The sequence below is a fragment of the Astatotilapia calliptera genome, chromosome 11 (genome assembly GCF_900246225.1).
Source record: "Astatotilapia calliptera chromosome 11, fAstCal1.2, whole genome shotgun sequence".
Classification (NCBI taxonomy): Eukaryota; Metazoa; Chordata; class Actinopteri; order Cichliformes; family Cichlidae; genus Astatotilapia; species Astatotilapia calliptera.
In genome coordinates this window covers 3069157-3085654 of record NC_039312.1, presented here as the reverse complement: position 1 = coordinate 3085654, position 16498 = coordinate 3069157, and the positions used below count along the sequence as shown (strand labels likewise).

General features: G+C 41.0%; 1 protein-coding gene across 5 annotated transcripts in view; it reads left to right on the top strand.

The window, feature by feature from the left end:
* The window catches only part of grik2 (glutamate receptor, ionotropic, kainate 2), a 326891-nt gene that overhangs the window by 89130 nt on the left and 221263 nt on the right, over positions 1–16498 (top strand). For all 5 annotated transcript variants that reach the window (XM_026183896.1, XM_026183897.1, XM_026183900.1 and 2 more), the window contains one exon: positions 12332–12513. In XM_026183896.1, coding sequence (XP_026039681.1) covers positions 12332–12513 — 182 coding nt within the window. The remainder of the gene's footprint in view (positions 1–12331; positions 12514–16498) is intronic.

Below are 16498 nucleotides of genomic sequence, written 5' to 3'. Positions count from 1 at the left end.
ATTCACAACAAGTCTGTGAAGAAATATTTGAGGCCATGCACTGAAAAGGTATTTTTATTACCGTAAGATATTTGGAGTAACAGTTACTACAACTCTGTGGTTGTGCTCTAGTAAAGGTCACGGTGTAAGAGGTCTGCTGTTGATATTTGACACAGATAGAAGCTCATTTCTTCTGAATATAGTTACAATTACATATTTTTAGAAATACAGCTTTTAAAAGTTTGACATTGTGATCATATGACACTAGATATCAGGTGATGCGATTTAAGGTCATTTACACTAACCAGTGTCAGTGTAACTGTAACATGTTTTTACATTTCTGAAACACGTATGAATATAAAATATAAAAATGGCAAAGAATGGCAGACTTCTATTCATTGATACAGACATATACATGCATTATGAAACGTATGTGTCCTCGATAACTGTTTTTTTTATCATGTCATGTGACATCCGTGACCAAATTGACATGACAGAACCCGAGACACAGCCCAGCCACAAAGTGAACTAACTCATTTAGCTAAAGACAACAGGGTTAAAGACACCTCACTAACCAACCTGAGACATTGCATTGAATTATTGTTTATATCTTCATCATTTCACCTGACTGGTTTCAGCTCAGATATTCTGCTTTTTCTTTTTGGTAGATCAAAGCAACCCATGCTGTTTCTGCTGCTTCCATTTTGATGCCACAAAGAAGAAGAAGAAAGCTTCAAACAAGTGTGGATCATGGTCTCAGTGCACAGTGTGCTGATATTGGTCACTTACTGCATTGGTTTTAAAAGCAACGTGTCCACCACAATCAACAGACTGATCAAAAACATTGACATATGTGTTGTTGTTTTAATATGTGTGATATTAGGGGTTGATGTTTTAAAATCCTTCCATTTTTAAAATTCACTAAAATGGAGGCTGAATGCACTTTGCATCATGTTGTTACCTTCAAACATGAATAAGGTTTACCTGCAGGAGGTTTGATGGGGCAGATACTTAAATATACACATGCACCTTTTCATTTCCATTCAAGAATCCTACTGTGATTTCAGTTTACATTAATATTTTTGAACCAAATGTTGGCTGTGACTATGATGGACTGGACACCTGCCCAGGGTGCAGACTGTCCTTCAGTCAAGGATCCCAGGATAGACCACAGCCCAACAACAACAACAATGGACTGGGCTGTCAGTGTTCAAGTTCAAGTTCAAGTTCAAATTTTATTCGCCACATGCAGTGGCAGGTTGCCCTGCAGTGGAATGAACCCGCCCCCGACCTTACACACACTACACAGACATCACATGGGGATACAAGTCAGAGAACGGTTGCATTACAGAAAAACACTGAAATGTACACTACAATGGGAAAGTACAAGAGGAAAAAAAGAGACCTCTACTCATGCTGGGCTGTAGAGGACAGCATGAGAACAGGAAACAAAAAAACTCCTCTGCACAGAAAGCACATAAATGTCCACAGTACAACATTATAGAGCACGTGACCAGCAACAGGGTTGGGTAGGGGATAAGGAGTAATCCCAGGCAACACAGCAGCCATCCGTACTTAGCCAGGCTAAGTAAACAGTCAACACACAGTCGTTATCAGGGAGTTCTTGTTCGGCTCCAGCCTTGAACCCACAGCTGGCGCCGAAGGCATATCCGCTTTATGATGTTGATGTTGTTGATTTTTCTTTTATGCGAGCAGCTCATGAGAATTTCAAAGCTGTTCTTTAACACTCCGACTCCGACGTTATTCCATCCTGTCAATGCGAGGGGCACTGATCACAGATCAAATAGTAAAAGAAAAGAGAAACAAATAAAGGGTCATTTTCATCTCTCATAGCATAGGATTAGGCTTATTATTAATGATGACTTAGACTAATAATTTATGTTAGATTGTGAATTATGCTATTGTTTTGGTATGCTGCTGTTGGTATCCAAGTTATACCTGAATTTAACCAACCGGCCGCAACAGATGGCCCCGCCCCTCCCTGAGCCTGGTTCTGCTGGAGATTTCTTCCTGTTAAAAGGGAGTTTTTCCTTCCCACTGTCGCCAAAGTGCTTGCTCATAGGGGGTCATATGATTGTTGGGTATTTCTCTGTATGTATTATTGTAGGGTCTACCTTACAATATAAAGTGCCTTGAGGCGACTGTTGTTGTGATTTGGCGCTGTGTAAATAAAATTGAATTGAATTGAATTGAATTTGACTAACAGCATTATTAATAGAATGTCTTTGTTTTTCCTATTTTCTAATATAATAATGATGACTTGTAAATAAGTGGAAATCTCATGTTCTCACAGTCACTTTACGTCATGAAAGATTAAAATATAATATAATATATATAAAATGAAAACATCTGTGTCTGCAGCACATTCACTCAGGCTGGGTAGGAGTCAAAAACTGGCAGTGATTACAAACACAAAGACAAGCAGTCCATGCAGAGGTCACACGTACAGAGACCAAAATGAAACAGCAGTGAAAAGTAACTGGACACTGAAAAACCCAAAGCAACATGGCAGGGGACCCAGGGTTACAATTAGCCCCAAAAGAGAAAGAACTGACAAAGGCAACAAATAAACTGAGAGGAATACAGAAAGACTGGTGATTAGAAAATAAATAAGAAAAGGACTTCAACCTCTACCTGGAATACTTAAAGCTTTTATAAAGTCACTGAGTCAACACTTTCTAAGACATTTGTTTTCTTATATGCTGGGACCTCTTGTTTAGGTTTAACAGCTTTTCAGTCCATGCAGGTTAGGGTTTGGTCCCGCTCAGATAAATGATCTCCAATCACAGCGCAGCTCATAAAGATGAAAACACATACAGAGTGTGATCTGAGTTTGGTGAACTTTGTTAGTAACAAATGACAGTAAAAAGTTAATGACAAAACATGCAAAATATCCACTAATAATAACAAAGCAGAAAAACAGTCATACTCAGATTTTTACACTCTTTGTTGCTCTTGCTGTAATCTTGCTGTGATCTAATGTTCAGTACATGATAAGGGGATGTCCTGAGGATGGCATTGGTTGTCTCTGGTGATGTAACCACGAATAGGAGGAAAAGCGTCTGCCTGATGATGGTGAAACATCACAGTACACTGGTCTAGTTTTCTTTCTAGCTGTTTAAAACTCTGGATGAGAAAATCTGTCACAACAGGCTTTCACTGACATCGATGGAGATGCCGTGCTACAGTTTTTCTTATGCAGCCTTTCCTGGTACGGAGTGTTCTTTTCTCTGCCAGTCTTCCCTTGTCTTTAAGACTCCTTGAAATGTCATCTTCTTCAACATTGAGGGGACAAGATGACACAGTGTTAGGTCATGTTACTGCATGGTTTCCAAAATAACTGGCAGGAAGTAACCAGGTAGTTAGAAAGGGACTGACGTGCTTAGAGTGACTGCACTTGAAAGGAGACACATTTATCCACTGATCTACATCACTTCACCTGGGTACGTTCTTTGAAGCTGGATGAAGACTGCTCCTTCCCTCAGTCCAATTCTAGTTTTGCAGACCAGTTGCTCTCTGAGGTCACAGTCAGCAATTGTAGCAGCAGACTAACAATTAAAATCAATTTCTTCCATTGTTTTTTCCTTTTTTATAATAACTATGTACAACATGCATCCATCTATCTTCTTCCCCCTATCCGGGGCCAGGTCACAGGGGCACCAGCCTAAGCAGAGAAGCCCAGACCTCCCTCTCCCCAGCCACCTCCTCCAGCTTGTCCAGGAGAACACTAAGGCCTTCCAAGGCCAGCAGAGCGATACAATTTCTCCAGTGTATCCTGGGTTTGCCTCGGGGCCTCTTCCTATGCTTTTGTAAAAAGAACATTAAACTCTACGACTCACAACTATTTCTTCTTTAGCTTTGGATGGTTTACCTGCTGCCTCTGACGATGGATCAGATGCCCTTTTGGGGAAGTATAGTATTTTTCTCTGCTTTGTCAAAACCTCTACAGAGCCTGTCAAGAGAAAAATATCTGTCAGCATAGAAGATATGAAATATATATATTTCGTTAGACAGCACTGAACAAACTTTGGTCAGCTGATTTCCTCTGTGCAGTGCAGAAGAGTATCAGTCAAGGTGGTGAGATGGACTCATCATTTGTGGTAGTTCTTCTGAAGAAAGACCACTGGTACCATCTGTGAGCCCAAACCACTCAAGCTGTCTGCTGCTCTGCTTCATCTGCAATTACAGCCAGCACCAGGCTGATACAATTATACCAAATACCACATTACTTTGTATGAATAAATAATAAACAAGAAATAAACTTTGGAGATGCTGAGCAGGTGGTTCCATCATCAAACTGTAGACAGCCTCTTTGTTGGAAGAGGTAATGCCTACAACAGGACTGATTCTCCATCATAGATCTATAGAGTGTGTCAACTTGTGGTATTCAGATAATAAGATTTAAGCCAGGGTGACATAGTTTTCCAGATGACCTTTGCAGACTGACTTACCTGTGTAAGTATGAGGCTCAACAAAAATCAGACTCTGTAGTAACAGATAAATGAAACTCCAGCTGGGAGATGGAAATTTGCATTTCTGTCTGACTCATCTGGACAGGGACAGTGTGGCAAACTGAAAAGCGTCTCCAAAACAGCCAAAAGTGAACTTAATACTAGGAATTTAAGGGCTGGGAATTTAACAAATTGGTTAAAAAAACATAATGTGTTAAAAAAAATAACGCATTTAATCACACTTTGCAGGGAACTTTTGTCAATGCACGATTTCCTGGTATACCGATTATACTGATGCACACATCAGAGCTAGAAAGAGTTAGTTGTCCCTGACAACCCCATGACCCTACACAAAGTGTTTCAAATGTCTGGGGGCCTGCCTTAGGCGAGCAGGCCGATTGAGGCCAGCAGAGGGAGAGTCATTCTGATCAGGACATGAGGTACAGCTGCCACCCCTTTCCCCAACAGCAGGTGAGGCAAGTGGGCGATATGGTGAGAGTCTGTCCTGGTGCAACACTACCATGTGCCCCTAGCCATGCATGCGTACCAGGTACACCACCTCAGATAACACTGTCATGACTTCCGTAGGCTGTTGCCAATGACTGCAAAGTTCAGGGTCCATTTCTTGCCCACCAGCAATCTCAGGCTCAGGGCCTAAACACCAAGTCCATTGGTGTTTAGAGATCCTGCAAAAACAATAGGGCAGCAGGTGTGCACTGACTGGACTCTTGGACAGCAATTCTGTAGGACCAAAGGGCCAGTCTCAGTCACGTTGGTGTTGGCTGGTTAGGATGGCCAGTTGGGTAGCCAGGGTGCGGTTGAGGCGCTTGCCCAGGCCGTCGCTTTGAGGGTGGAGCAGTGTTTCTTTGTCTTCTCCAACCCAAGCCACTGACAGACCTGCCCAAAGGCCTTAGATTCAAAGTTACACCCCTGGTCACTGTGGAGCTCAGCAGGGACCCTAAGGTGGATAAATTTCTCCTCCACCAACTTCTCCACTGTTGTAGCTGCACTTTGATCTGGCACTGTGTACACCTCAGGCCAATATGTGAAATAATCCATGGTCATCAGTACATACTGGTTCCCCAACTCAACAATGGTGAATGGCCCCAAAATATCCACTCCTATTCGTTCCATAGGGGCCCTCACCAAATACTGCTGCAGGAGAGGTCCCTTTTGTGCTGTACAGATATGCATGTGCAACTCCACATCTCGTTGGCACCCAGGCCAGTAAAGCCACCCACTGAGACAATGGAGGGTCTTGGCATTAGCATAGTACCCTGCTCCCACTGAGCCATGAACAAGCTTGAGCACCTGGGGACGTAGCGAATGGGGCACCAGCAATTGTAGGAGGTCTCTACCCTGTCCAGGGCCTGTCACCTCTGGTACATGAGGCCTTTTTGAAGCTCAAGGTTGTGGTAGGCCCTCATCAGCCTCCTGCTGCTGGCTCAGTGCTGTTTGACCTCATTCCTCCTGTCATTGGGAATAATGACACTCAACTGCTGCACAGGGACGTCCTTGGAGCACTTCCAACCAGCGGGGCACCTGGCCTTCTGGGTGCTTGAAGTTTAAGAGGTTAGGGATGCATGGTCAATGTGGAGGAGGAAGCGGCAGCCATGCAAGTATGGACGGAAGTGCTGTACTACCAGAACTACAGCGAGCAGCTTGCGCCGAGTAATGCAGTAGTTTTTTTTGGCTCAACCCAATGCACGGCTGAAATAAGCCACAACACATTCTCCATCTCCAATCTGCTGGGACAAGACAGCCCCAATGCCTACATTGCTGGCATCTGTGTTCACAATGAAGGACTGTTGGGCGTCAGGGTAGGCCAGAACTAGGGCTTTTGAATATAGTGTAAATACTGTAGGGGTGGCTGTGGCTCAGGTCGTAGAGCAGATCAGCTACTGATTGGAAGGTTGGTGGTTCGATTCCTGGCTCCCCCAGTCTGCATGTCAAATATCCTTGGGCAAGATACTAACCCCAAATTGCTTAATGTTTATTAATTGCACTTGAGTTTAGAAGTGCTTGTATGAATGGGTGAATGAGGCATGTTATATAGAGTGCTTTGAGTACTCTGGGAGAGTAGAAAAGTGCTATATAGAATTAGACCATTTACCATATACTACATATGTCATCTGTGTCCAGATTTGGTTTATATGCAAACTACAAAGAGCACAGAGATGTTTTCATACGGCACTCAGGTCGGCCAAGGTTAGTCTCTAAAACAACTGATCACATATAATGTGAGGGTTGCTATTACTAAAGCTCTGATAAGGTCAACTTCAAACTGGACAGACTGGATATTTCCATCCAACCACACTTTTCTGGGTTCAGATGTGCAGCTATCTGAGCAGAGACCCTCCAACACTACCTGCTTCCAGCCACCTCCTGTGTCTCTGTGTGTGTCTGTTTTTTCTATACTTGTTGCTTTCACATTTTTTCAGCCAGCTCCTGTTGAGGATGTAACCCAGTGTGAACTTTCCCTATCATTTTCACATGAAATACATTCATTTTTTTCTCAATTACAATCACATGGCCAATCTATAGATTTGTTTAGTCTTTTTTTTTTTGTAGAAAGATGATTTTCTCATAGCCATAGTAAAAGGAAAAAGCTCCATAATGTGGTTTAGGTACCCACTAGTGTTTCTGTAGCCAGCTGAGGTGATTGTGAACCACAGTAGAGAAGTCACTTTGTCTTGCATTGGTTAAATGGAACATGGCCAGTGTCTCACAGGTCAACACTCTGGGGGTATTATCATTAGTGTGTGACATCATGTTTGACTTAATGAAAGCTAGCAATTGGTTGCTGAAGCGCCTGCAGACTGCTCTCCCACCGAGCACTGCATTCATGCACAAACAAACAATGCCACAGGGCAAACAGCTGGAGACAGTAGACTGTGGGCACAGGCCCAGAAGACTGCTGCACCAGTTTAGACCAAATATAATGGTATGTTTTCAGATGCGAGCACTGGTTTATTTTTTTTTAAATATCTCATGGTCTATGAAGTGTGTGATTAACAATACTCTAACTAGTTACATGAGAGCAGTTTTATTTTCACATGTTAGTAACACAGCACATTTGTTCTATACATTAACTTGTTATTCTTTAGCTTTCAGGACTTGTTTCAGTGTTCCAGTGTACAGTTGAATAGTCATAACAACAACAACAATATTACTTCTACTACTAATAACACTAAATAATTAAACACTCCTCCATTTAAAGCAAAGAAAAAAGTTCAAGATACAGTTAAGGAAGAATAATTTTTACAAATTAACTTTTCCTTAATGAGCAATGAGACCAATGTAAAGTAAAAACTTAGAGTATGATAATGAAAATAGCTCCATATTAAAACAGTTGTGAGGTTGGAATATAGGTCCATGGGGACTTCCAATATTTGTGACAGATCACAAATTAGAATGAAGCTATTCTGGTTTTTTCCTTTTTTGTGCAGGTGTCACAGAGATTTGATCAAAATGTGACTATTTATAGCATGAACACAACACAGACCCAGGTTAGTTTTAATTTATTTTTTTCTCTAAATCCACTTTTTATTATAGCATTTAGTTATATTCTGTGATTTAGTTTAGTTTATCTAGTGTATTGTCAAAAAGTAAATGCATAGACTGTTGTTGGTTCTCCACATTAAGTTTGAATGTGCATGCATGAAAAAATTCCACCCTCATTTTCCAGACTGCAATCTGTATTCTGTGCCACTAGCCATCCTATTATCACATGCTTTTTGATATCTGAATAAGAAGTGTGCCAGACATCAACTCTGATTTAGTTCATAATGGCACGTTGCCAGCACACAGCACAGACTGAGTCAAGCCAACAAGTCTGCACTATAACGACACCCTGTATGCAGCACAGCTCACTCCCAGTCCAATCACACTATGAAAATCTCTTTGTTTCAGTAGTTAAAATGTAGCTCAGCAAAAAAAGAATATGACCAAATATCTAAATATCTCAAGCTAAAAAGAAAATTCATGTAAATGACACACTGACAAATTAAAGCAGCTCAGTGTAGCGGTACAATGTAGTGGACAGTGCAGTGCAATAACGTGGCTTGAAGGTAATGCATGTTAACAGCTGAGATTCAAATAAAATGTTAACATGAGAGGACAGAGAATGCTCTGCCAGACAGATGTGTGGCATTGTAAAAAGGCACTTCATGAAATATGAAAGATTTCTTCAATATGCCCCCATGCTGAAAAAGTCTCTTAGAAAAAGTGCACCACTGCCTGTCAGGTAAGTAGTGTGGAGGGTCATCGAAATAATCTATGTTCAGGGACCTTCTACACCACCACTTGGTTAGAAGAACACACAGTACAGTAGACCCTACAATAATACATAGAGAGAAAAACCCAACAATCATATGAGCCCCTATGAGCAAGCACTTTGGCGACAGTGGGAAGGAAAAACTCCCTTTTAACAGGAAGAAACCTCCAGCAGAACCAGGCTCAGGGAGGGGCGGGGCCATCTGCTGTGATTGGTTGGGGTGAGAGAAGGAAGACAGGATAAAGACATGCTGTGGAAGAGAGACAGAGGTTAATAACAGATATGATTCAATGCAGAGAGGTCTGTTAATACATAGTGAGTGAGAAAGGTGACTGGAAAGGAAAAACTCAATGCATCATGGGAATCCCCGGCAGCCTACGTCTATTGCAGCATAACTAAGGGAGGATTCAGGGTCACCTGGTCCAGCCCTAACTATATGCTTTAGCAAAAAGGAAAGTTTGAAGCCTAATCTTGAAAGTAGAGATAGTGTCTGTCTCCTGAATCCAAACTGGAAGCTGGTTCCACAGAAGAGGGGCCTGAAAACTGAAGGCTCTGCCTCCCATTCTACTTTTAAATACTCTAGGAACAACAAGTAGGCCTGCAGAGCGAGAGCGAAGTGCTCTAATAGGGTGATATGGTACTACAAGGTCATTAAGATAAGATGGGGCCTGATTATTTAAGACCTTGTATGTGAGGAGCAGGATTTTGAATGATGCATTGAGTTTTTCCTTTCCAGTCACCTTTCTCACTCACTATGTATTAACAGACCTCTCTGCATTGAATCATATCTGTTATTAATCTCTGTCTCTCTTCCACAGCATGTCTTTATCCTGTCTTCCTTCTCTCACCCCAACCAATCACAGCAGATGGCCCCGCCCCTCCCTGAGCCTGGTTCTGCTGGAGGTTTCTTCCTGTTAAAAGGGAGTTTTTCCTTCCCACTGTCACCAAAGTGCTTGCTCATAGGGGGTCATATGATTGTTGGGTTTTTCTCTGTATCTATGAAGCTCCTTGAGGCGACTTTTGTTGTGATTTGGCGCTATATGAATAAAATTGAATTGATTTGAATTGAATTGTGTTATCTGGCTTCATGGACAGATAGAGCTGGGTGTCATCTGCATAGCAGTGTAAATGTATGCTATGTCTTCTAATGATACTGCCTAAGGGAAGCATGTATAATGTAAATAGAATTGGTCCTAGCACTGAACCCTGTGGAACTCCATAATTAACCTCAGTGTGTGAAGAGGACTCTCCATTTACATGCACAAACTGGAGTCTATTAGATAGATATGATACAAACCACTGCAGTGCAGTACCTGTAATACCTACAGCATGTTCTAATCGCTCTAATAGGATATTATGGTCGACAGTATCGAACGCTGCACTGAGGTCTAGCAGGACAAGCACAGAGATGAGTCCACTGTCAGAGGCCATAAGAAGATCATTTGTAACCTTCACTAAAGCTGTTTCTGTGCTGTGCTGAGCTCTGAAACCTGACTGAAACTCTTCAAATAAACCTCTGCAGATGATCTGTTAGCTGTTTGACAACTACTCTTTCAAGGATGTTGTTCACAGGCAACATACAGTTCCAGTGGTATTTTTGCTAAATTTAATATAGTCTGTGATCCATCCAGTCAAACAGATGATATCTTCTCCACATGTAGATTCAAAACAGTCCTGAAGGGTCTTTAAGTCTCAATTGTCAAACTTGCAAAAGCCTTTATGGATACAGGCTGTCATTAAACAAGAAGCCAACAATAACAATGACTAATGAGAATTGCCTCTGCAAGTAATGTGGAGGTATTGTAAAAGCTATCAGTGCAATATTGCAGAAATCTTCCTTCATAGTAACATATGCAGGATTGCATGACTTTCAGTAACTAACAGTTTTAATCTTTTGTTCCTGCCACTCAAATGAACATCTCTATCTGACCAAAAAGTTCTGAAGTGAGGTGCTGCTGCACTGTGGAAGCAGCCATGTTTCTGTGAAGCACATACATACGCCCAGTCATCTCATTGTCTCACATTCCCAAAGGTTCTTACTTCTTTGCTTAACTCCAGCTCTGCAGCCCCTTCTTCAGGATAGCAGCCTAATATTTGGAATTGTTTACACCAGGTTGTACAGGTGGGCAACAGAGAGAAAGAAAGAAAGCAGGTCATACATATTAAATGAAGTAATTTGGCATAACCAAGCACAAAATGTACTTGGTTAATGTTCAGAAGAATTATGGTTGTGGTTGAAAGAAACCAACATCGACTGGACTGGAAACAGCCTGTAACTGGTTCAGATTTATCTAAGCAGCTGTAATTATCAACCCAGACCCCTCTAACACAAGGTGCTACCTTACAGTTGTGACCAGGGATGGTTTATTTTCATGCTGATGTCTGCTTTAACTGACACAATAAAGTCTGTTATCATACCAAAGCCAAGCGTCCTGTCTGAAACTGTGCTGTGTCAGCGTATAGCAATTTAACACTCAGCTCTTTCTGTCCCTGTTAGCTAACCCTTCACACCGTGGGGTTAATGCTTGTATCATTCTAATGAGGAGTGATCGACTCTGAGTATACGTTACCATTAATGTTAAAAAGACCCTTTATTAAAAACCTTTTTCTATCATGATATCTTGCAGATTTGCTCTGTTTCAGTGAAAAAGCTTTTCTCTTAAGTAAACTCTTTACTCCACAGAAACGTTCATCAGCACTTGACAAAGTAAACTGATAAAAATACAACAAAACTGAAGCTTGAGTGGATAACTACCAGACTTTGCTGTTATGAGTTGAAATGCATGTTGTAAAACTCCGGGTTACTTCCACAGTACAGAGACAAGCAGTTAGTGCTGTTTGTTTGATCGGTGCCTCTGAATATGATGGTGAATGATTGTCCGGCTCTCTGTGTTAGCTCTGCAACAAGCTGCTGATCTGTCAGGTCCCTGCCTGTCATCCTATGGGAGCTGGGTGAGGCTGGACTGGATAAGTAGGAGAGGATGCATGGATGGGTAATAATAATTATAATAAATAATCTGCCAGAGTAATACAGTAATAATGAAGAACACAAAAGTGCCCCAAAACTTCAGGCAACAACAACAAAATCAGAGGTCCTGAAAACGCCAAACATGTTTTCATTATGTGAAAAACAAGAGATGTTTATGCTTCAGTTGAAAACTGGTTGAATTTACATGTACTGTGTGACATTTATGATTTCATTCATGATGCATGAAGACTGTTACACGCAGTACTGATGTGTACGAATATATGTGGTGTTTGGATTAAAGTACACTGATCCTGCTGTGATGTGGGCTGATACACTGTGAAAGACAGAGAGACTGAGAGGGAAATACAACGATGCTGAAAGAAAAAGATTTTGAAGAGAAATGCACGACACTAGAAAGAACTGCCAATAGAAACATCCCTGCAGCTTTCTTATTCTTGCTCTGATTATAACTGCTGCTGCCAAATCAATTAGATAAAGTTGTAACCACAGTTATTGTGGAAAGATACATACATTTAAAATGTCCTTTTGGAAAATAGATCGTCCTCATGGACGTCCGCAAATAGTGGAGGAACAAAACTGTTCAAATGTGTGTTGTCTTTCTGCTTTTTCTCACAGGTCTGATTCGTTTGCAAGAGCTTATAAAGGCGCCTTCACGGTACAACATCCGGTTAAAGATTCGGCAGCTGCCTGCAGAAACCAAGGATGCAAAGCCACTCTTAAAGGAGATGAAAAGGGGAAAGGAGTTTCATATTATCTTTGACTGTGGCCACGAAATGGCTGCTGGGATACTGAAGCAGGTACGAATATTTGTTGTTGTATTTTGTCCTCTTCTAAATAAAATAACCACAAAAACTCTCAGTTCCTAACCAACTGAGTAACAGCTGAACAGTTTAAAATAAGTCTGTCCTGCAATTTCAACTTGTATGTTGTGATGGACGAGCAGTAAAGCAAAGTCAGGCACAGCTTAGAGTCGAAAAACAAACTTAAATTAAACCAAAAAATCTAAATCTTGGGCCCATAAAAGATGTCAGAGTAACTGAACTCAACAAACAACACTGCCACCCCAAACAAACTGACCTACCCCAACGAGACAAAGGGGAAACTTAAATAGTGACTGATCAGCCCACAAAGACACAAAAAGGGGGCAAACACACAAAAACCTGACTGAAACTATCCCAAAAGGTTGATTCTGTTCATCTGGATGTTTTCAGAATCATCATCATCAGGGGACTTCTTCATTCTCAGCTGACTGCAGCTTTGTTGATCGGTAATAGAGTAACATAGTGTACACTCTTAAGTGCCAGGAGGATTCCCAGGAGTTATACATCGGAGAAACCAAACAACCTCTGGGGAGGCGGATGGCACAACACAGAATCAAGGAAATGACCTCACAGCCCATTGTTCATTCAGTGGTGCTAGTTTACGTCATTGTGCAAATAAACTGAGAATACAGTATAATGTGATTGTAGAAATTAATTAATTCTAAACCAAAACCAATTCTTTACTATCCTGTAAATTAAATCCTATATTTAAAGAGAGACAAATATAAGTGTAGTGTGATGTAAGAGTTTCTATTGTAGCGCTGTGATGTTTGGTAGATGCTACCCACGATGTGTGGCTGTAACTGCAGCCATCACAATGTAAACAATAGTTTATTTTGATGTATTTAAAACGGTATTGATGTTTGTGAGCCGGTTCCAGTATTTCCACACTTCAAATTCTTTGCATTGCTTTTGGGCAGTGTTGCATTAGGATAAAGTTGTAGTCCTGGGCGACCGGTTACAAGATGAGCTTGTAACCGGAAGGTTGCTGGTTCGATCCCCAGTTCTATCTGTCTCGGTCGTTGTGTCTTTGGGCAAGACACTTCACCTACTGGTGACAGCCAGAGGGGCCGATGGTACGACATGGCAGCCTTGTTTCTGTCAGTCTGCCCCAGGGCAGCTGTGGCTACAACTGTAGCTGCCTCCACCAGTGTGTGAATGTGAGAGTGAATGAATAGTAGCATTGTAAAGTGCTTTGGGTGCCTTGAAAAGTGCTATATAAATGCAATCCATTATTATTATTATAGTCTGGGCATCTGCAAACCACTGTTGCAATGCAGCAACATCCAGGGCTGTGAGATGGTCATCTCAGTGGAGGGAGGCGGGAATGGTGGAATTTGGCACCTCTCAACCACTTCATCTCTTTCCACTTCCAGGCTCGCTAGCCTGCGACAGCAGACCCATTCCACAGTTCCACTCCACAAACTGCCAGAGTGGGTCATTTTCACTGTGTCAAACAACCCGAAAAAGTTATCTCTAGAAGTTTGGTTGTTTGCCTAGTTTGTAAGATTTGACAAAAAAAAGCATTTAAGATGAAGTTTTATTGTTTTACTTTGTAAATATAAAATGTATTTTAGACCCAATAATAAGCAACAGGTATGACAAACAACACTAACCTACACTTACTTAAATGAAACTTTTAAATTATTTAATTTTGAAGAAGGTCATTTTGAAAAAGTTTGGATAACTTATGGTATCCAAATGAGTTAAAATAAAGTAGGTATTGAAAGGAACTGTGAAACATGTCATGGCTACAAGAAATACAAGAAATACAAAATAAGAAACACATTTTAATACATTTCTAATCAGTTATAGAAGTGGACTGTTATCCAACTGCAATAACACATCTGAATACTACAAAAAAATGTCCATCACGCCACTCTTGTGTTAATCTATGCACGGTCTGAAGCATGTGTGTGGGAATGTATGTGAATGTTTTACTGTTATATCTTATTAGTATTTTAAGTATTCTATCTATTTTATTTATTGAATTTTATTGTTTTATTTATATTTTGATATTGCTAGGGATGATGCAATGATCGGGGACCATTCTTAATTTCGTTGTTCTCATGACAATGACAATAAAGTTTCTGATTCTGATTCTGATTCTGAAACGGTGAAGGTTTATCACACTGCCCACCTCCTCTTCACTGGACCTGTAGCCTTTCTTTCTCATCCACCCTGTTGTATGTTAGTCTATAACCTTTAACCTCACCGCTTCTGCTTTTCAGGCCTGTAACCCATTGTAGGTCTGAGACTCTGCTCCAGTGTAGTTTGCACAGACTGGACTCTGCTCAGTTCAACTGAGCGTACGCCTCTGCTGTCGACAGCTAGCGACCTTCTCTACATGTCCTATCATCAACTCTGCTCTGGTTCAATATTTCAACCCTCACTCACTCAGCCCTGCAATATTTATTCATCTCTTATCTAACTGCAGTCTCCTGTTATCATGTTTGTTTATCCACTCTGAGGAATCACAGCCAAAAAACTTTAGTTATGATTATATTGTATTAAAGCACTGGTTGACCCCCCCGTCCAGGAAGCCACAGTCTGCGGTCAATCGGCTGCGGCCAACTTCCCAAAAGAGAGGGCAATCTGTCTTAGCAGTTCACAGAGTTTAACATGAGAATATTTAACATGTTCAAAGTAAAGATTCAATTTTCAGTTCAAATTCAGATGTGCACCTATCTGACGGGGTAAAAGCAGTCGGGGGAAGCTGCTCGTTTTGCAGACACTCAGCTTTTGTACCGATATGTCAGCAGGATTCTAAGTAATTATTCAATCAGTAAAACACTAAAGATTCTACTAATCAAACCCAACTCTCTTATATATTTATCTATCAGTGACATCCAGCCAGCACTGGACCAATGCCTCCAAACTGCAAATGAATGAGCGAATGAGTGAAGCCGCTGCTCCTGCACTGACTGTACTGCAGTCATTTCTTCTTTTACTGTTATGCTGTTTTGTGGATCACAAGGTTTAAAACCACTTAAACACACACACAAAGTAACTCCACCAGAGCGCCTATTTCGGGTCACTTTTGCCGGTCCAAGCCCGGATAAGGGAGCAGGGTTGGAATTGTGACATTAAAAAAAACAATAATTGCTAAAAGAAATGTAATCTGTAGTTCTAAATAAACGTTTTTTACTCATCCTTACATGATGTTATGTTTCTCTACTACAACGTACATCATTTAGCAACTTTTAGGACAGCCAATAGCGATTTTCCTTACTGAGGAGTTGGCAACACTGCGAGGGAGGAGGAAGGTAGTGACGTGGCATTTTCAAACCATATCGTTTTATCCTTCCACAATGAGAAGCAAAAATTTCCAGCTTACTTAGTTAATTTAAGTCAACTCAAATAACCTGAGTTAATCAGCTCTTTGAAAAAAAGTACTTAAACTGAGTTCTAATAACAAATTGATAAAAACTGAGTTCAGTCTGCTTAATATGTTTAATTAAACAGAATATTAGATTTTACAGTGTAAAAACAGACTGGTGCTGCCGGCATCTTAAAGCAGCTGTTAATATAAATAACACAGAATTGAATTAAACTGCAGGACTGTGGTAACTCACTTAACAAGCATTCATAATTCTCCTGCCTGAAAGATTTATAAAATATTGAGGACGACACGATTCAATTCCTGTTCTCTGTCACTCTCCCAGGGTTTTTAATCAGTGTCATACTGCTAGATTGCTGGGGAAGGTCAAGGTTGCCTTTCATTAATAATGTCAGAAAGAATCACTGCTAATGACAAGTAATGAAAGGTTTGAGCGTCTGATATTCTCATTACGTGACTCACCAATTAGTTATAAGTACTCATAGCAATGAAGGTGTCCAAATACCCATGGAACCAATACTTCCAGTTTGTGTTTCTGGGTTCAAAAACCAGAGCGACGTGGTGTTTAGAGACAGTGTCTCAACCTTTCTGATACCCCTGACACGTACGGGATCACTGAGT